General features: G+C 35.5%; 1 protein-coding gene across 1 annotated transcript in view; it reads left to right on the top strand.

Annotated features, from left to right (window-relative positions):
• The window catches only part of LRP1 (LDL receptor protein 1), a 221,064-nt gene that overhangs the window by 123,415 nt on the left and 75,796 nt on the right, over positions 1–21,853 (top strand). The window contains exons 31-53 of the mRNA XM_085960995.1: positions 997–1,125; positions 1,505–1,671; positions 2,220–2,455; positions 3,345–3,469; positions 3,793–3,890; positions 4,250–4,391; positions 6,422–6,595; positions 6,718–6,849; positions 7,092–7,202; positions 7,346–7,474; positions 7,686–7,831; positions 7,965–8,104; positions 8,559–8,675; positions 9,632–9,762; positions 9,854–9,956; positions 11,427–11,557; positions 12,304–12,553; positions 16,573–16,777; positions 17,916–18,105; positions 18,248–18,416; positions 19,192–19,283; positions 20,210–20,348; positions 20,569–20,816. Coding sequence (XP_085817121.1) covers positions 997–1,125; positions 1,505–1,671; positions 2,220–2,455; positions 3,345–3,469; positions 3,793–3,890; positions 4,250–4,391; positions 6,422–6,595; positions 6,718–6,849; positions 7,092–7,202; positions 7,346–7,474; positions 7,686–7,831; positions 7,965–8,104; positions 8,559–8,675; positions 9,632–9,762; positions 9,854–9,956; positions 11,427–11,557; positions 12,304–12,553; positions 16,573–16,777; positions 17,916–18,105; positions 18,248–18,416; positions 19,192–19,283; positions 20,210–20,348; positions 20,569–20,816 — 3,504 coding nt within the window. The remainder of the gene's footprint in view (positions 1–996; positions 1,126–1,504; positions 1,672–2,219; positions 2,456–3,344; positions 3,470–3,792; positions 3,891–4,249; positions 4,392–6,421; positions 6,596–6,717; positions 6,850–7,091; positions 7,203–7,345; positions 7,475–7,685; positions 7,832–7,964; positions 8,105–8,558; positions 8,676–9,631; positions 9,763–9,853; positions 9,957–11,426; positions 11,558–12,303; positions 12,554–16,572; positions 16,778–17,915; positions 18,106–18,247; positions 18,417–19,191; positions 19,284–20,209; positions 20,349–20,568; positions 20,817–21,853) is intronic.

Below are 21,853 nucleotides of genomic sequence, written 5' to 3'. Positions count from 1 at the left end.
GATTTTTATCAAGATGCAAACACTATATATTATTCAGGCTACCTTAAGAAATTGTAAATTTCGATCGTAATGCTAGTTATTGGTTATTTTTCGAATGCAATATGATAACCTGTTTAAAAATGTTAATACAATGCAATCGAAAATCTTCATTAATACTGTGGACATGTTACCGCATTGCATTCGAAGTTAAGCAATAACTATCATCGAAACTTGCCATTTATTGCTGTGGCCTGACTATAGACGGTCTTGGATTTTTATCGAAAGTAATGTTTTTTGTGAACTAAAAAAGAATGACTGAATCACATTGATATACTACTGGATGAATCATATGCTTCTTAAAATGACGCCCGATTTTCAGCAACTCGGCCAGTGTTAAAACTTACTGTTTTAATATTAGCGGACTTAACTCGATATAAGCTCACTTAATATTTGTCTCGAAAACGACCTGGCAATAATTATGAGTAAACCCGATCTAGCTTGCATCTTACTCTAACTAATAGTCAGCGCATGACGACTTGCTCTGTCCGCTCAGACATGAATTTTTGGTAACTTGCAAGCTTTGGGTTGCAGACACCCTTAGGGTCACTATTCCAAGAACGCAAATTTAGTTTTACAGCCAGGGCAATATGGGTGAAATTCGGGAATCCATGTTAACGGTCTTAACGCATTATACCTACAAGGAAATATTATAAGACGATATTCGTAATATCTTCTTTTGTGGTACATTTTTAAAATGACACTTGTATGGGAACTCCTCATCTAGTAGTATATCAATGCTGAATCACCATACACCATACACCAACTGAATGTAAATTAATAATATTAATACTATCGACTGAAGGTACTTGATGGAATTAGAATTAGAATGTAAATTATTTAAGTACATATTATGTAGATACTTTTCATTTGTACGAATTATTTACAGTACAAGTAATTGAAAAAAATGTTTTCTAAAAAAATTATATAAAAAAAATAAAAAATTTATTCTATTTTCAGGTGGTGTGAACCCTTGCGGACAGAACTATGGTGGTTGCTCACATCTCTGTTTACTGGACGGACCAACAACCTATCAGTGCGCCTGTCCACATGTCATGAGGTTGGCTGCCGACCAAAGGAACTGCGTGGGTAAGTAATGACACTCACTACTATTACCAACGTTAATTAGGTTTTGGGCAGTGGCGGAACTTTAAATTCTGCCTCCTCCCCTGCAATAAGTTATAAAGGCCCATACCTCAATAATTTTGAAAAATCTCAAAGATATTTAGGCCGAGTGGGATTGAAACTCATATCTGTCACTTGTCCGAGAATAGAGAGCGCAAAAAAAAAGATTCACTTCTGTAACATTCATTTTGAAAAAAAAAATGGTCACCAAATGTCTCTTAATACTTATTACACTTCCCCTTAATTGAATTCAAGTTTAATTACTATTGTTCCTTTGTATAACACCTTTTGAGTTTGTTTTAAACCTAACCTAACCTAATAATCTCTGTTTCTACTTTTATAGAAAATGAAAAGGTCCTGCTGTTCTCTCGTCAGAATGAACTGCGCGGTGTGGACTTGTCTCAGCCGTATTACCACACCATCCCCACCATCACGGTTCCTCAAGTTCTGTCTCCTCAACAGCTAGACTTTGTTGCCAGCACTAACACAATCTACTGGTCCGATACACAGGTCAGCCAATTCATTGATATATCGATGTTGAACTGTTGAAACTCCGATGTGACAAATTTTAATTTGACAGGATACACATAAAAGTGATTTATAAGTAAGTCTCTGAATAACTTTATTTATCTAAATAACAGTTAATGGGGGGCTCGTTATCATCAAGTGTTTTCCATTTGGTGACTATGTACATTAAATGAAGCAGTTATATTGGAGCTTTGTATAATTATTAAATTTTAATTTTGGTTATTTTTTTAAAACATTGCGGGTCTTAATAAACTATGCGGTCTAATATAAATAAATGGGAAATATAAAAAGAAACTATTTGACAACATTATTATTTCGAAGACACAAAGCATGGTCGATAATAACCAGAACAATACAACCGAAAGATAGAATTATTTAATAATGACAGCTGTTATTGCTACAATTACTATTATAGTATTGTTACAGTCTCATTAAAATGAGACATGTTACATGAGAGGTTTCTATAATTAAGACTTAACACGGCGAAGAACTCTACCAACTTAAAACCAAATCAAAACTTAAACTTTCAGATGAATGAGATAAAAAAAACAGGTCTAACTATGGGCCCCTCCCAGAGCATAGTGGACACGGGAATCGAGAAACCGTTTGGCTTTGCCATCGACTGGATCTCAGGGCTGATGTTCTTCTCATCCACTGGCAGTGTGAACCACATTTCTGTCTGCAACCTCAAGGGGGAGTACACAGCCGTCGTTGTGCCCGGAGACTCCCTTCAAATGGTCTCAGGATTGACTGTTGACCCTGTAAGGTAATGATTGCGGTTCAATTATTAATCACTCATAGATGTGTCTGACACTTATATTAATTTAGATTGATAGCCTTACAGAGAGGCCATATCTGATACGTCTACGTCCATCCGCCTCACAATTTTAGGAGTCTCAATTTTTCACCATGCTTTCAACCGACTATTCCGCTAGACGATTTAGAGATTCCCACTAGATGAAATGCTGGCCGCAGAATCAGCATTGCCATGTCTACTGATATTTTTGTCAATATACTGAATCTTTTTCAATTTTGGACATCCCTCGATAAAGATTATCCATCTCCGTGTTATAAAGCTGTCAGATTATTGGTCATTTTTTCGACATCCTATTTGTGTGAAAAGACTTTTTCATCTATGTCAGTAATAAAAACCAAACGGAGAAATCGAATAGATATAATGCAACGCTTCGTCTCTCAGAAAGAATGCTGCAACGACATATAGAATTTGCTTACAAAGAAGCAGCAGCAGATGTGACACTAACCAAAAATTGTAATTTTATAAGATAAGATGTAATAAATAAAATTCTATCTATTTTGTTTTTTATTTCTGGGTGATACTGGTCTGCGAAATATTTCTCCTATGTTCGCCGGACCGCGGGTTTTAAAAGGTTGAAGAACACTGGATGTAGCATTGTGTTAATTATTACCCTTGGAGTTAATCATGCCTGTGAGTGTAGCAGAAGAAGAAAGATCATTTTAGTATAAATACTGGAAACAAATTAAAATCTTTCTACGATTAACTCATTAATGACTAAATGAACTGGCGATACTACAAATAAATTTTATAATAGGACAGGTGTGCTAAACATTATTGCATATTTGTCCATGTTTAATTTTTCACCCATAAATAAATGAATGCAAATTTTCTTTCACAGGGGCAAAATTTACTTTAGCCACCAGATAAATAACGTGTCAGTGATAGAAAAATGCAACATGGATGGTACTTACCGAGAAGTCCTGGTCAACCAAACCCTTAACAAAGATCTGGACGCACCGCAAAGTATGTATGAAATGTTTATCAATTCAAATCATCGCTTATTTGATATTATGAGATGTCTAAGAGCCCCTTGACGGAGAAATAAACAAAATGGTTGTCTCTAGATTTGTGGGCTGTAGTTTTCCATCTTGCTGTTGCTCAATTCACATTTTTTTTCAATGTGTGTTTACTCCTAGTTGTACTCCGAGTATTGATACAATCAATTGAGCAAATGGTTTTTTACGGTAGCCAACACTCTGTGGATGCCAATATATTGTGCTATGAGTGAAAAGTGTACACCAAATTGCCTAACAGTTAACGAAAATATTTTCTTTCAATTTTTACAGGTTTGTCGATGGATTATGAATCACTACGACTGTATTGGGTAAACGTGAAAAGTGCATCTATTCAGTATTACGACTTTGCCAAAAAGAAAGTGTTTAAGGTAATTATTCAATTGTAATAAATCAATATTTATGCTATGGGCAAGTGCCTTGACTAGTTAAATAACTTCTCAATCTAGAATTGAATCATAATTAGTCACATATTAGGCAAGTTCACGGATTTTGCAGAACAATGCTAGAAAGGTTTATTTCTACGGGCCACAACTTTTTAAAGTATTAAAAATGATTCTAGCCAAACTTTTTGTTCTGAACCCTTTCCATCATACAGTTGTACTGCAGACATTTTTCAAGTTTGCTCGAGGTAACATTCAAAAAGATTTTGAAAGTATGCAAGATAAAGCTCGGCACCTGCTTTAATCTATAATGGAACTGCTTTGAAAATGTGAATATTTATTTTTAGGTTAATTTACCGAAAAAGAGCACACCGTCAGCAGCCGTGCCATACTTCCACCAGCTGTACTATGCTACTGATCACGACCAAGCCATACATGTGTGCGATAAGACTCAATGCAATGATGACCGACTTCTCAGGAACAATACTCGTAAGCTCTACATGTCTTTTACATTTGTGGTGTAAATGAGAACTCTGCCATTCTTGGTAGTATTGACCTGGGTGTCCTTGTGAATATCTTGCAAATTGTAAGCATCAGTTTTTTGTTCTCTCAAGGTGCAGAACTAACCTGCCATTGATAATGTCGATGTCGAATGATATTGATATATTCCACTTGCGTGAAGATGTGTTTAGGTGGATGTTCTTAAGATAGGAATTTTTTAAAATAGGCTCTACTTATCTCATTCGGTGTACTTCTGTGTACTTTTTTTTTACTCCACTTATAACCATGTCTTAAGCGCCGGCTAGACACTCATGCTGTACGACAAGCTTACCTACGTAAACAAGTTTGTATCGGGAACCCCGTATGTATGGACAGGAAAACTGAAGCACGCGTAAACCAAAAAGCGTTGTAAAAGTCTATATCGCGCAGGCGCTTTATGTTTAAATATTCTTTTCTTTGTTGTTATGTCATGTTGTGAAGGCCTTAAATTTGTAATTTGTCGTGTTCACCCTTAGTCGGCTCGCACATCAGAATTCGCCTCATGCGCCGCATATCGAATTCGTCGATGTGACGTCATCGGTATTCGCATAACAAACGTTGTCAAATGGAGCTTCGCAGATTGGTCGAATGTGACTAAAAAACAACTATGTTACAAAGCGACAGATCGAGTAGTGACTCCACGAACATGTTGGACGCCGATAAAGCCGACACCCGCGTCTGCGCAAAGCGCTCGATTTGGCCATTTTTGCCATTTTTATCTAGACTTTACTGCTCGCCGGTGGCCGTTCTGCTGCGATAAATGATGCACTGTGCATTGATATATATGCCTAATTGACGGATGAATCTAATATTTTTGCCTTTTACTTAAATTTCTGCGGTACCAATACATAATAATCGCTGTTTCAGCGTCTGATGCCATATTTGCGTATTGGCGTTTGGCCAGAGTACTTATTATTTTGACGTTTCAAGAAACGAGTGTCACTAGTATATGTGCGCGTTCGTCACACGCAACAATTTTTTGCGCGTCTGGGAACTCGGTCGCGGCGAACGAGGCGAGTTTTGATTTCAATTACAAATAATATGGTAACCATTATGTTGGTGGAATTTTAAAACATTCACAGTTACGCATGCATGTTTGAAATTATCAACTACAACAGGGGAGGACAAACTTTTTGGATGGAGGGCCAAATTCAAGAATTCAAAATGAGCGGCGGGCCACAAGTAAAATACCATTTTTAGATATACACTATTTATTATCACGAAAAATAAACATTACAAAAAAATATAATGAGAAGAATGAAACTGTTGTACATTTTTGAACATTTTTTTAAATTCAGGTGTTAATTTTGTAGTTGATATTCTCAAAACTGCTTGTAAATGGGCATCGGATCGTAAAGAATTTTTATTGAGGTTCATGATCGAAAATGTTTGTTCACAAATATAGGTTGATCCAAAAATAACGACATTTTTCTTGCATAATCTTTAAGTTGGTCGAATTTGTCTGAATAAAGGGCATTGTAAAATTTGGAGATTTCTTCACGACGATGCAATTCTCTTAAATCAGTGTTACACTGCAGATCAATAATCTCAAGTTGTAGCTCTGTTGGCATACTATCAATATCTATTGAAATCGATGTTCAACGTAGAAAGTAGTGGTTACATAGTGTGAGACGAGACGCAAGGAAGACTTACTGAGATAATACATTTACGAAACAAGAAATTCTTAAAATTTTAATCTATTGTCAATATTTTTTAAAATTTATAAAAAAGTTATTCGTAATCAGAAGTACAATTAATGATGGTGGGCCGTAAAAAAATACCCGGCGGGCCGCAGTTTGCCCCCCCCTGAACTAGAAGGATACTCGGGTCGGTGCTCAATGGTTAGCGCACATGGTAGATGTATTTTCGAATCCCACTGGGGTCTGTTTTCTAATATATAATATTATGTATTTTATGTTTTTGAAGTCTAGTTTTGTACATACATTTTATTACAAATTCTGCATATTGATATGTTTCAGCAAACGTTTTATCTCTAAAGATTTATGATGCTGCACTGCAACGCGGCAACAATTCATGCTCCATAAACCGCGGCGGTTGTCAACAACTGTGCCTGCCAACCGGTCCTTATACTAGGTCGTGCGCATGCGCCACCGGACACAGCCCCGATCCTGCCAAACCAAATGAGTGCATAGGTAATCAGGAGTCCATAGTTTGTTTGTCACCATTCTAAATAAATATATATATATATATATACCGTTTTATTCAGTAATATTTGATTTTTTTCATAATTTTGTTCTCTGACAATGTTCTTCAGGAATTGGTGAATTCATGTTCTACTCGATCAACTGGGAGATACGAGGCCTCAGTCTTGACGGAGACAACTCTACCGCAGTTCTTGGACCCATCTCACAAGTCTCCATGGCAACCAGCATTGATTACCATGCCGGTAAGATTTCACATTAAATAAATCGATAGCCGAACAGACCAGGCAAGTTATCGAAATTTATGTCTGACAATAAATGGCTTTGTGTTCAGATCCCAACATTTGTGTTGCATCACATAGGAAGTCCTCTTTTTATGATATCATCCGCTTTTCTGCAACAATTTATGCAATTTTATAACTGCAATCCTTTCTGTCGCAATATAATAATTGTGAATCAATAAGAGGATTCATGCTTTGATTTCCAGCTACTGACTACATTTACTGGGCGGATTCGGATCATGGCACTGTCAGCCGCATTCGACGTGATGGCACAGGCCGGCAGCTCTTGGAAAATGTACCCATTGATTGGATAACTGGTGAGTTATCTTTGATTAGGTTACATCATATAGACCAACCTTTCCTCACATCCTACTCTTTCTATGAAAATAAAGGTTTTAGTTTGTCATTTTACATTCCATTTTTAACAATATAATAAGATGTTACCATTTTTTTTTGACAGGACTCGCTGTAGACTGGATTGCTGACAATATGTACTGGACGGATCCCAAAAGGAATATCATAGAGGTTTCTAGATTGAATGGAAGTTCCCGATATGTTTTGCTTTCAAACGATATGGATTCCTTGACAGGTATTTACAGAATATTAATATTTTTTATAAAATTTACTTCTTTAACAATTTTAATCTACCTTATCTTCATGTATACAACAGGCCACGAGGCCCAATGACAATAGTGTGGAGAATCACTTCCATAGTACCTAATACCTCAGAACAACTAAATGTGCAGTTTTATTGTAAATCGTGACCATATCATTGTATTGTTGTACTTTCCTGTTTGCAGCTCTTGCTGTGGATCCTGTCCAAGGCTTTTTATTCTATGCCGGCGCGAATTGGATTATGAGGGCTGGATTGGACGGATCGAACAAGACCTTATTGTACAATAAAACCTCACAGTTCTCAATCACTGACCTCACACTGGACTTTAAGGTATGTGCACATATTTACTAGTAGAGATTCGACCATCCATCAAGTGAACTTATTGAGGATGTTATTAAGGGAGGGAATTCGAAATTGATAATGTAAAAGTAAATAATGCATCATTGCTTTATACAAATTTCAGTCCCAGAAAGTCTACTGGACAGAATCGATGATCAATTGTATGCATTACGATGGATCCTCTCAGATGATTCTCTTGAACAACACGTTGGACGTTCCTTATTCCATCACCGTGTATAACGATGAACTGTTTTGGCTGGACAAGTGAGTCTTCTTCATATGTTTTTAGATCTAACATAAGGTTTCTATATTTGTAGTGATCAAAATGTTGCTGCGGACCACTATGGCGGACTTACTCTGACTGCATAATTACACTATCATTTTCGCAAAGGAGAAAATATTGAAGTCATTTCGATTAATAATGTGCCAGTGATTTAATTTGTAACAAAATATCTGTATACATAAGTAGTTAAATTGAGTATAAAAAAACATACAAAACTCACTTTTATTTCTTCAAAATATTGCATAGCAACCTTTTCTTATTTATTGATAACTGAATTATAATTTGAATAAATATTTGGCTTCTAAAATTCAAACATGTTTTGTTTTATTCATATACGTTTGTTATGCAAAAAAGTGTCTCGAAACCCTGCGTTATTTTGCTGTTCACTGATGTTTCTACTTAAGCATTCATCTAGAAATATTTTTTTCTTTCCAGTGTGAGCGAAAGGGGGTGCATAAAGAAAGCTCCCACTTACAATGTATCCAATTATCAAGTCTTGGCGAGAGGTATCGGTGATTCTCTCAAGGATATTCAAGTCTTCTCCAAGCACAGGTTAGTTTCGTTCATCAGGATTATTTAATAATATGTACATACATAAATTATCTAATCATAAACAGCTCTCTATTTTTAAGTGTTGTATTTAGACATGTATTTGATCTTTAGCACACGGTGAACTGTAATGTGGTCAACTGTATACATAAAAGTTTCCAAACATGTCACAGGAGAAAATTATTTCAGATAATTATAAATTTACAGGTGATTGCAATACTGGAAAAGTTAATTTAATTTATGGGGATAAACAACTCAATCCGTGTCAGCATATTGATCAGCGATATTAGATAACTGACCGCAATTATAAATTCCTTAATATCCATTTCCCGTTGTGTCCAATTATGGCAAACTCAGTAAATAACTTACTGCAATTATAATTTCTGCAATATCCGTTTTTCCACATAGTCAGCCATATCCAATGACGTAAACTCCATAATAGAGTAGCTGACTCAATTATAATATAATTTCCTAAATATTCTTTTCAAGATATTATTTTGATTGTGAGTACGTCAATAAATAGCGGATCATAATTCATTAGACATGTCATTCGAATATAAGTTCCCGGTCTGTTAGTATCTCAGTCTCTATATCGCTCCGCATAACATCTCATTCTGCCGAGACTCGGACCTCTGAACAGTATCATAAGTATTGTAATATAACTACTGTAACATACTCTTGTACCGACTGTTTATGCTGCAAATAAAACTCGCTCCCCCATCCATCGGAACAATCACCAAATCTCGACTTCATCATCCACCACACCACGACTCCCACAACTTTAACACAAAATTTAAGAATGTAGCATTATGCATTGAAAATATGTAACTTCGAACAGTCTCAGAAATACACAAACATTCTAATGCTGATGTTCCTAGTTATATATTTGCAAAGTCTTTTCTTCCATTTGACTTTGTATTTGTATTTCTATACTATATAAGAGAATGTTACCATTTTAGCCAAAGAGGGACGAATCCTTGCGCCGCCCCCTTCAACGGAGGCTGCGCTGAGCTTTGCTTGTTCAGCGGGCAAGAGGCCATCTGCGCTTGCTCCCACGGCAACGTCGCGCCTGATAAAAAGAGCTGTATACGTAAGCATCTTCCCTGTTACATCATATACCTTAGGTTTGCCGACTGCAGAGTGAAAACCAGCAATGATATAAATAATCTATTGTTTTTCAGCCTACGACGCTTTCTTGATGTACTCCCGTGTGTCGAGCATTGATTCTATCCATATGTTTAATGAAGGAGACCTCAATGCTCCGTATCCTGGCATACAAAACAGGTAACAAATTGACAGTTTACTTTGAAACCTTTTTTTAATCCAAAGTCATACAAAGAAAATATCTATTTATATAATTACTAGAAAAAATTACCGGGTGGCAGTGTCACCTGTCAACGTTCTTGTCGATGCGCTCAATGTGTTCTATGCACAAGCAGAGAGGGAGTGAGTGTTTATGCATGTCTGCGTGTGTTTGTGCTGTGTTGCACTGTATTATGCATACCTTTGGCAGGCAGAGAAAGAGTTTGTCTGTGTGTGTATGCTGTGTCGTGTTGCTCTGCATTGCATTACAGACAGATAAATCAAGTCAAATATATAATGTAATTTATTATTATTGTTTATCAAGATTTAAATGAGTTGTTAACCATAAAGACTCATTATACTGATTTTTTAAAACATTTAAAGATATTGAACTACTATATTATAATAAAGGTAGTAATATGAATCTTTACTGCATTACATCACTTGATGGTGATTCCAGAACCGTTTTAGTGTAATTTATTTGGAAACTAAAGACAAATAAATATTCTCTTCGTAGAAGTATTGTTTGTAAAAATAAAAAAAAATACATATGACAGTGTTTTAGGTCTTGTTTTGGTTAGTTACGTACTGTTATTTCCGATATACCTGATTGTTCATTTAAATAATGATAGTTTGTTGTATAAAATACTTATTTTATTCATTTAACACCGACGCAGCTTATCTAATCATTAGCATAAATAACCTTTTCTTTAGTTAAATTTTCATAACATATAAAAGCTCCATCTGTATTGAAGAAAGTTTTTCTGTTATCTTTGGTGATATTGCATTATCACTGTTGAAGCTACAAAATTGTAAAGAGAGATGAAGTATTTCCAATGAAATAAATCTTCAATCGTTTTTTTTATAATTGAACCAATGACATTATTAATGGACGACGCACTCAATACAGTAGCTAGCAAGTAAATTCGCATGTATAGGTAGACGTCACGCAATTTCCATTATGCGATATCACGCATCGGGAATTTATAGCAATATGACCTTTATTGTAATGGCGTTAGAGCAGTGTTTCTAATGTCAATGTTCATTTGAGCGAACTCGTTCGAACCGAACCATTCGGCAGACCCAACAAAAAGCATCAGGAATTTATAGCAATATCACCTTTATTGTAATGGCGTTAGAACAGATTATGCCATTCGGCAGACCCGACAATAAAGTGAGTGTCATTTTCTTTTCCAGATGATTCGTCCATATTAATGTCATTGAATTGAACGGATAAAATATTAAATTCAATCTTCTGGAGACAGTGGAAACCTAGAAATTAATAGTATTTTTCAATTGATTGAGTGTACTTATTTTTTAGTTACTGAATGCAACGGATAAAATATTAAATTCAATCTTCTGGAGACAGTGGAAACCTAGAAATTAATAGTATTTTTCAATTGATTGAGTGTACTTATTTTTTAGTTACTGAATGCTTACATATTGTTCCAGAGAACTGATGCGAAATGCTATTGGATTATCTTTCGACTATAAGTCTGGAAGACTATTCTACTCGGATATCCAGCGAGGAAGTATTAATACCGTATTTTTCAACGGCACAGGGTATGGAGTCATTGTAGATCGTGAGTACTTTGTCTACTACAGTAAAACCTCGTTAATACGAATTCCATGGAACCGAAAATCGAAAAAAATTTCGAATTATGAATTACGAAATGTATGGGAGGAAAATATAAAAATTTTGAAAATTTTTTTTTTTTTTGATTTTCATTAATTTCGATTCCGATCATAGATGTGCCTACTGAATTGGGTCATAAAATGTCAGGATTATTTTTATTACCTTCATAAAATAAGTAATTTTTGATGTTTTAAGAAAAGTCTGTCACAATTTTCAATGATTGGCTCATGAAATAGTGTACTTTATTATGATTTATTGAATATTTTTATATGTCAGGACGCTGAAATCATTTCGAATTACGAAATTTGAATAGAAGGTATGGTTTTATATGAAAATAATGTTCTAGGGACTTTTTTTTCGGGAAAATTTCGAATTATCAGTGTTCTTACTAACGAGGTTTTGCTGTACTGTAGTTTACATGAAATACATGATTACATTCTTAACATACAACCAACATGGATATAATGGCTATAATGGCTGCTTGTAGTAATTGTCAAAAATTTTGTTTCTCATTTATAATAAAAATTATAACTACAGTAAAACTCAGTTGATTCGAAATCGACAGGACCAAAATCAAAATGTAAATCTAATTACGATATAGAAAATTGTAATTTTCATTGCTTTCATTTTGGATACAATTATATATTTGATTAAATTTGTATTGACGTTAGTTCAACTTATATTTAATTCCAGGCCAGGGTTCCGTGGAAGGCATATCTTTTGACCAGGTGACAAACCATCTGTATTGGACGTGCAACAATGATGCCACCATAAACAAAATAAACTTGACGAGCGTCTACGAAAGCTATACCAATAATACAGCGGCAATTTCTGCAGCATCGCGCGTGACTGGTGGCGAAGAAAAACAATCCTTGGTAAAGAGAGTTCTGAAATTGGAGGCCAATGATAAACCCAGGGGAATCGCTGTGGATAGCTGTCATATGTAAGTTGTATGATTACTATCGAACCAAGGTGGGTAATTCTGTCATCGTTCGATTTTGATAGCTATATAACCAGAATCACTTCCATCTTGATGAATAACATTTTGCAACAACAATTTACATCTCTAGGGCCACATGTATAACTTGTAGAATAGTTCAGATTAAACCGAATTAGAAGTGGTTGTCTTCTTAAAACACTTCCTTATAACTAAAACCTTTTCTATGCCTCACAATATTATTATGGCCGTAGATTTTTAATGACACACGTTGAATGTAGAGCGAAGCTCTTAATACAATCGCTGTAATACTGATAATTAGTGGCTTATTATTACATAATTATTCAAACAGATGTCACTGTGTGTTTAATTTTTTAGATTATGTAAATCAATCGACAGTGGCTAATAATTTGAGTTTAAAGTCGGATGAGATAACTCGCGAAATTTGTATGTGCAGCTTGTCGATCACGGCCTCATAGAGCGAGATAACTTGCTGAATGCATAGAACCGGTTAATAAGACATTTACAAATCATTTTATTTCACATCTCAACTTAAAATGGTGATTTCTCTGAATATTGAAATTTGCAGTTGAGGCACTATAATAGTTGTCTATGTTCGGTATTAACCTGATAGCTGCCCGTAACGTAACGTTTACGTCATGCACGGCGGTGATTCAGGCGCCCGTACCGTACGATATACGCCGAGCCGTTCTACGCGCTTGTATGAGTCAAATATTTATTTATTTAATTTTAAAACGTGTAACTACATTTCTGATCAGACCTTGCAAGCAAAAAACATTTGTACGGCGCATACATCGCGAGAATAAGGGAATTTCCCGAGAGGCCAAATCAGGGTTAGCTCAAAATTCCCCTGCACACTGGGATATCTTGTACAATAGGCAGTTGGTATGATTCGATTGTGATGAGTCAGTTGTCGCCGGAATATCATTTAGTCGGGATGCTAATTCGGAATGCTTTCTTATTCAGATTTGCGTTATAATTGGAATGTTTTCAATGTTTTTACATTGAAATTTAATTTCTATTGAGTGACCAAGTGTTTTTATTTATATTTCATATACAATTTGCGTATAAAAAAGTGTTATATTTACGAGTTTTGTTTTAGATTTTACCTACTAAACTTGAATGAAAAGAAAGATTTTCGATGTTTTTAGATAGAAATTGACAAAGAACTAAGTGTTGTGACTATTTTTTATTTGTATTTCGGATTCGATTTGCGTATACAAAGTGTTTTATTTACGAGTTTAGTTTTACAAATTTTATTATTCAAAATGGATGAGATCGACGAAGTTGGTGAAATCGATAACCTTATCGAAACAGTTGAATCTGAAGACGATGGAAGTGATGATTCGGATGTCGAACTTGAAGAAACTTTGGAAGTCGATGAAAGTGAAATTATCACACCGGAATCCACTGAAAGACCGACATTTGAGTGGAAATCGGATATGTTTGAGCCACGCGCATTTTCCTTCGATGCTAACGTTTCGGGATGCAAAGCTGATAATTTGACTTCGGATGCACTCGAAATGGACTATTTCAAATGTTTCATCGATATTTCTTTTGTTGAAATGTTAGTCCGAGAGACCAACAGACAATTTGTATTTGCCACAAAAAATATCACAGTTTTGAGTGATCGTCTACGGCGATGGGTAGACTGCTCAATTGATGATATGTACACATTTTTGGGGCTGTGTATGCTAATGTCAAGGAATTCACGGAATAAAATATCTGAACACTGGTCTATCCACAGATTGTTATTTTCACCATGTTATTCCGAAACCATGTCCAGGAATCGTTTCGAACTGATGCATCGAATGTTGCATTTTTGTGACAATGAAACGCAGGTTCCCGGAGATCGACTATATAAAATTAGACAGGTCCTGAAGGAACTGAAAATTTCTTTCAAGCAGTACATGTGTCCATATCAGAACATATGTATTGATGAGAGTCTTCTCCTTTTCAAAGGCAGACTTTTATTCCGCCAATTCATCAGGACGAAGGCTAGTCGTTTCGGAATAAAATTTTTTGTAATGGCTGATTGCAAAACTGGTTTTGTCTTAGATGTAATCATTTATACCGGAAAACAAACTGAAATTGAGAAAAATAATTACATCGGTATATCGGGCAACGTGGTGGTAACGATGCTTGGACCATACTTGGAACTAGGGCATACATTGTACATTGACAACTGGTACAGCAGCCCAACGTTATTCAAGTATCTTTATGATCACCGGACGAATGCCTGTGGAACCGTAAGGAGAAACAGAATTGGGATGCCCAAATTTACTAAGAAATTGAAAAAAGGAGAAACCGATACATTCCATACTGACGAAATTATGGCTTTGGCGTGGAAGGATAAAAAGGATGTTACAATGTTGTCCACAATTCACAACAATACTTTCAAACCTACTGGAAAAGTAGACTATAAGACTAAAATTCCGATTTCCAAGCCGGAATGCATTGTTGATTACAATAAAAACATGGGTGCTGTGGATCGTAGTGATATGATAATTTCTTCTGTAAATTCGACAAGAAAAACTGTCAAATGGTACAAAAAACTTTTTTTCCATTTGATAGATTTATCTCTGTTGAATGCCCATGTATTGTTCCAACAAAAAACTGGAAAAAAACAACCGCTGGGTGAATTTCAATTGAAAGTCATCGGACAACTGATCGAAAAACATAAGTTAGAACCAAAAACTTTTTTGAAGCGAAAAGCACCCTTACCCTCTAGGCTAACAGAAAGACATTTTTTGGGTAAAATACCACCTACTAACAATAAAATTAATGCGGCAAGAAGATGTTATGTATGTGCCAATACAAAAAATCAGAAAAGGCGGAAAGAAACTAGGTATTTGTGCAAGCAGTGCGACATTGCTCTGTGTTTTGAACCGTGCTTCGAAATTTTCCATACACAAGAAAGTTTTTAGTGATTTTAATGTGTTTAGTATACTTCTTAGTGCTATAAGTATTTATGGTGACATTTTACAAAAATACTATAAAATTTATTTTTCAAAATACTTATATTAAAAAAAAAAAAAAAATCAACTAATTCTTGTAAGTGCAGTGTTGTGACAACCCTACCATACCTGAAAATTTTCAGACATTTTCACGAAATTGTGTATGAAAAACTTTTTCGCCGAACTTCAATTGAGGTCTCATATATGTAAGTGCATTATATTGGACTTTTCACTATTCTTTTAATTTTTTATAATATAATTAATTCCTGGGCCCTGGGGAGTATACCTAGTACTTTCAGCTGGGCTGTTGAAAGGTTAACAGGCTTATCACATCATGTGAGTCATGGTAGGCTTGCACTGTGGGCAAAATGTACAATGTCGTTTTACTCGGTACTTGTATCATACCCACACTGAAGTCACCTCACTCGTATCATGTCGCATCACCAACGCGTGATTGAATGTTTTTTCTCTCTCTGTAATTACACATGTTTAGTCACATACTATCTTGTTTTTAATGGTTTAAAGGAGCTACAAATGACAGGTAATTAACACAATGTTTTTGTAGGTTGTCAGTTTTTATTATTGAATGTTCTTATGTTTCTAGCATATGAGTTCGCATGACGTGATAACAATCTGTTTTGCAGAAAAGTTCACTGACTCATGTGGTTGGTGATGTAGCGCGATACGTGTGAAGTGACCTTATTGTTGTTCTGGCCATTTCGGCAGAATTTTCTAACTGACAATATTCGTTTTTTGTTAAAAATGTGCTACGGGATGGTTGCATCAGTCTGATAACATTTTAAATACCAAGAAAAATAAACATTGCACACTTTTTTCCTGTAGCGCGAGCTTTCTGTGATAGCACATAACATGATGGTAATGTGTTCGTGCTATTTCTGAGAAAGCATTCCACTTTCTGAACGAATTATGACAACAATTTTTTTTTTTTTACTTTTTCTCACTTGTCTCTTTCTCAATTTGTGCCTAATTTTCTTTTCGCAGATACCGCAATCATTGGCAGTAATAATATCATGTATATATTTTCAGGCGTGTATACTGGACAAACTGGAACACAAACTCACCCAGTGTCCAGCGAGCCCACACAAACGGTTATAACCAGGAATCTATCATCAAGACTGACATCATGATGCCCAATGGACTCACACTGGACCACAAAGCGCAGAAGCTGTACTGGGCAGACGCCAGGCTCGACAAGATTGAGAGGACTGAATACGATGGCACGCATAGGATCGTATGTCAATAATTACATTCAATTCAAGAAAACAATTTTCGACTACGACTAATTGATACTGACTAATTATTTAACATTTATTATGAATCATAAAATGATTAAATTACAAGATTTACTATTTCCACATCCTACAATCCGTGGCATGAACGAAAGAACTGCAACTGGATGACCCCATGTCCAAGTCGTTCCAGAAATATTCATCTAGACTGGTATTTCCAGCAATTTGTGATTGTGTCTAGCCATCATAATGGACTGGCAGAACATTATACCGACAAGATATGAATACCGCGAATTGATTTATTATTCTATAGATGTACCTAATGAAATTACAACGTTGGAAACTACTGTCCAACAAGAAGATTTAGGCACAAGCCGTAAGGTGCTGTTGTCGACTAAATGGGAGGAGCTTGTTAGTTTATAATGGAAATGAGGTTAAAAATGGGAGGAGCATGTTAGTTCACAGTTTTAACACGTGGCCAAGAAGATGTTGTTCGACTATAGCATAACTAAAATACTATCACAGTAATTAAAAATATATATATATATAATATTATAAGTAGATAATATATTTGATAGACAAAATAAGAGAAGTTAATAAAAAATTATTCTTTTTCTGGCGTAACAGCAAACTGCATTCAAGCTATTTAATGCAAATTTGCATGCATAAACCTAAATAGAGACCGTTGAATAGTGAAGTCACGCTGCTGACGTAATACGCGTCATGCCGTGACTAATGTTACCAACTTTAAAATTTTGATTCCCCGATAATTAAACTTAAAATTTTGAAATTGTGAATAGGTGTAAAAATGTGCAAACGGTACCATATAAATTTAATAATTATAAATGAATAATTATCATGAATTTTAAATAATTTATTTTATACTTCAATGCACAAAAAGATTAAGTATACCTACTAAACATTTCCACATACTCATTTTAGACATATTATATTAAAGTGACACTGACAGATCGCCGCCATTTTAAGTTTGGTGCGCATTTCTGTACGCATCTTCGTGACGTATGCATTTTTTATAGTTTTCTTATTCGGCCGATATACCACTAACTGCGTTGAGCGCGGTTCGAAACTGTATGAATACGGCTGTTTGACATTAATGCGACCATTTTTTATTTTTAACAGATCATTACAAAAGGTACTCCAGCTCATCCGTTTGACCTAGCTGTGTACGGAGACTTCATATTCTGGACAGACTGGGTCCTCCTCTCTGTGGTCAGAGCCAACAAGATAACGGGCCTGGATATCGTGAGGCTCAGGGAGGACATCCAGAGACCCATGGGCATTGTCGCGGTTGCTGATGATTCTGACGATTGTGAGTATTTTTTGTATTCCTAGCCCATTGCCAGACTTATCACTCATTTCATAAGAGTGTTAAGGAAGGCCTTGTTACCATACCACATTGTACAATCGTTGCTTAATTTATAAATGTCTAACATGGTTGTTTGTTTTACCAGGCACATTGAACCCTTGTCTGATCTTGAATGGCGGGTGTACGGATACATGCAGTGTGAGTGCGGCGGGAGAAGTGTTGTGTGGGTGTGCGCCGGGACGGGTGCTGGCACCCGGAAGCAAGAGATGTGTCGATTCTCCCACCAGGTGCCCGGCTGGTATTGCCGCCTTTACGTGAGTACACATTCATGATTTTTAAAAACTCACCAACACTGCACACTGTAGTCTTAGTTCAATGAAAACAAATATGTATGACGGAACAAGTTTAGTGTGCACTATTTATGTCGGATCTTAACAGCCTACCTCCACCCTTCGCCACTGGTATGTACATACTTTCCCTCTATCGTAATCCTTGAAATGCTTTTGAAACCCCTGCCCTAGAGATGGAGAGAGAAACAGAGGCATCTCAAAGATGAAGGGAGAAAGAGTGTTTACTGAAACTACATTTGAATTGATCAGTCACATTCTATATCGACCGTGTTTAGGAAAAACTGCGTAACCCACACAGAACAAATTTTACAGGAGAGGCAAAAAACGTTTTTTAAATGATTTTGGTTTAATGTCAATAAAAAAAATAGCCACAGACATTGGGTGCATGATGATTGATGATTTGGTGTAATATCTTTTCGATCTACTAAGAATTAAATAAGTTATTACAGAAAAATCACTAAAATTGAGGGTAAATGCTTTTTTCCTTAAATTAAAACTTAATTAAAGCTCAATGAAAACCTGAATTTAGATAATAAATCGGCATTTGCGGCTTACTTCCTTTTTACAGAAAGTGTATTTAGTTGTATACATTGTTAATATCTAATAAAAGCACTTTTCGAAAAATCGAGGGTTACGCCCTTTTTCCCAAACACAGTCAATATGAAAAAACCTTGTGACAGTGTTATGTAGTTTTAAACTTAACTTGTTCTGAGGTATGCATGTTTTTTTATTGTTGCAGATGTACAGAAGGAGGATGTGTACCAATGGAGGCTACATGCGATGGCATTAATCATTGCTCCGAAGGCAGTGACGAAGATGAGAACTATTGTGGTCAGTATTAAAACTTCAAATTTATATTCCTATCGATTAAATATACACATATGAACTCACACTATACCACTCTATCACACTCTAGCCTCTAAGTATACTTTATATTATAGTAAGCACTTCCAACACCGTGTTACGCGTAGAGCTGGGTATTTCCCGAGAAAATCTCAATCTCGATATTCAGGATTTCCCGGATTGATGAAATTTTGAATTCTTGAGATTCGGGATTAGCAGAAAAGAATTCTCGAGATATCGGGTAATTTTAAAAAACCTGTAAAATCATAAAATCAGTGTAAAACAGACAAATTCCAACAAAATATGATTTTTTTTTTATTTATGTAAGAAGACAGGAGTAGGAAAACAAAAATAATTCAAAACATTACTTTTTAAAATAGAATTTCAAAAAACACAGACTGTCAATCACTGCGTCTGACAATCGCGTACGCTTTTGAGACACAAAATTCTCTGATGTTGCAAAAATTGCGCTCATTTTGAGTCGATGTTGGCTTTTGTGTTAAATGCCCTATCAGTCTCTGAACGTTTTGTGTTTTCTGTCAACTTTTTTCATATAGAAAATCGTTTTTTCAATTAATATTTGATAATAAAGAAATGTTAAAAATTTCAATTCTCGAGATTCAGGATGGAAAATCTCGAAAATTTCTCGAGAATTCCCGAAACCCAACTCTAGTTACGCGCCTCTTGCTAGGTCTGCCCTGTAGCATGTAGATTGTAATGCATGTAATGTAATGCATGGCAGAGTCAGTCACAATGACATAATCTGTGGGCTGTGTAACAGGGGTGCAGTGTCGCATGATTCGGCATAGACATTGATTCTCAAAATTTAAAACAGTTAATGCATATAATTATAATTTTACAAAATAATCTTTTATTTGTATTTGATGTAAGTGTCAAATTTGATTATGTTACAGCCACGAGAAAATGTTCAGATGAATTCTTCCAGTGCACCAATAATCGGTGTGTGAGTCAATCCAAGGTCTGCGACAAAGAAAACAACTGCGGAGACGGCTCCGATGAGGAATTCTGTACTTGTGAAGGTGACTTCTTTAGGTAAGATTACTACAACAGTGTAATATTAATATTATTAAATATTTTAAATTACATTCATCTGTATTTATCTGTTTATGAAAAAATGAAATTTATACTACCAGACCCTGGCAGTCCCAGATTTCTAAGGGCAGGTTTGTTCACGAGGACTGTTTAATTTTCACATGTTGCATCCACCTCATACGTCAGTGGTATTTAATACTTAACTAAAATGTTTTCACAGGTGTGCAACGCGTCAATGCATCAGCCAATCTCTGACGTGCGACATGAAAGCCGATTGCCCGGACGCGTCAGATGAGAAATCTTGTCCTCTGACGGACTGCTTGGTACCCGGGGCGCTCCGGGGGAGGGAACCTCCTGATGATACGCCCCCGCACCGCTGCCTACACACCACGCCCTGCATCCATCCCGCTTGGATATGCGATGGCCAGAATGACTGTCTCGACTACAGTGATGAGAATAATTGCACTGGTTAGTTATTCATCATTCATAGTGCACTTTTACTTTAACAGTAGATTATGATTATCGCTATTACGTTAAGCAATTTTGAACAATACTGCCTGTACGTGCATGGATTTACTGGCAGCAATAGTCAGTATTTTAAACTATCGTGACAATAACTGTTTATTCCAATTCATTCTTTAAGAGTGAGCGAGACGCGATGTTGTCGTTTTATGATACTATTTCGGTATATATATATACTAAAATCGGTCAACTTGAAAATTCGTTTGTAATTCATTTTTTTGCCGGCAGGTTCGCCACTATCGTTCTACTGCGCAGGCGCAGATCGAAAAAATCCTACTGTCACATAAAATTCAGAAGCTTTTTTGATTCATGCATGCAGGCTTGCAACTGCAGGATAATACATGTTTACCCATACATTTTCTTGTTATGGCCGCGATAATACTTACTGTCAACAGTAAATCCAGGCACGGGTAAACGGGATATAATGCACGTGATTTATTTGTGATTTTTTACAGTTTCACTTTTATTTATTCACATATGTGTTACAATATACCATAATGACATGTTTAAAAAGAAATACACAACCGAATATATAGCCTAAAAATCTAGTTATAGATAACTAGATCATCTGTCAAAAAATCATTTTGAAGGTATTCTTCGTATTTTCAAACTATTCAATATAAATATTTAAAACTCTGCCAACTATTTACTGGGTACATATTAATATTTTCTCGATTTTTAAAATCGATTGCTCAAATAAAACCATTATTTAAATTACATATTGAAATATATCGTCGTTATGAAAATGATATGATGAATATGAAAACCTCGTAACTTCAAATGTTACGATATTGGGTTATTTTACTTATTTTATAGCCGATTTGATAAGCTATTAAGGTATCTAACTCGTATGTGGTATTTATTTATAGTTCCTGAGACATTGACAAATTTTTTATAAGTTGTAATACTCGTATCTCAAACAATCTTACTTTATATAAGTTTTTAAAATTTGAATTATTATTTTATTATTTCATTATTTTTTT

Source organism: Rhyacophila brunnea, unplaced genomic scaffold (genome assembly GCF_057557595.1).
Source record: "Rhyacophila brunnea isolate RB1 unplaced genomic scaffold, BYU_Rbru_1.0 scaffold_12, whole genome shotgun sequence".
NCBI classification, from domain to species: domain Eukaryota; kingdom Metazoa; phylum Arthropoda; class Insecta; order Trichoptera; family Rhyacophilidae; genus Rhyacophila; species Rhyacophila brunnea.
This window is presented reverse-complemented; position numbering and strand designations above follow the sequence as displayed.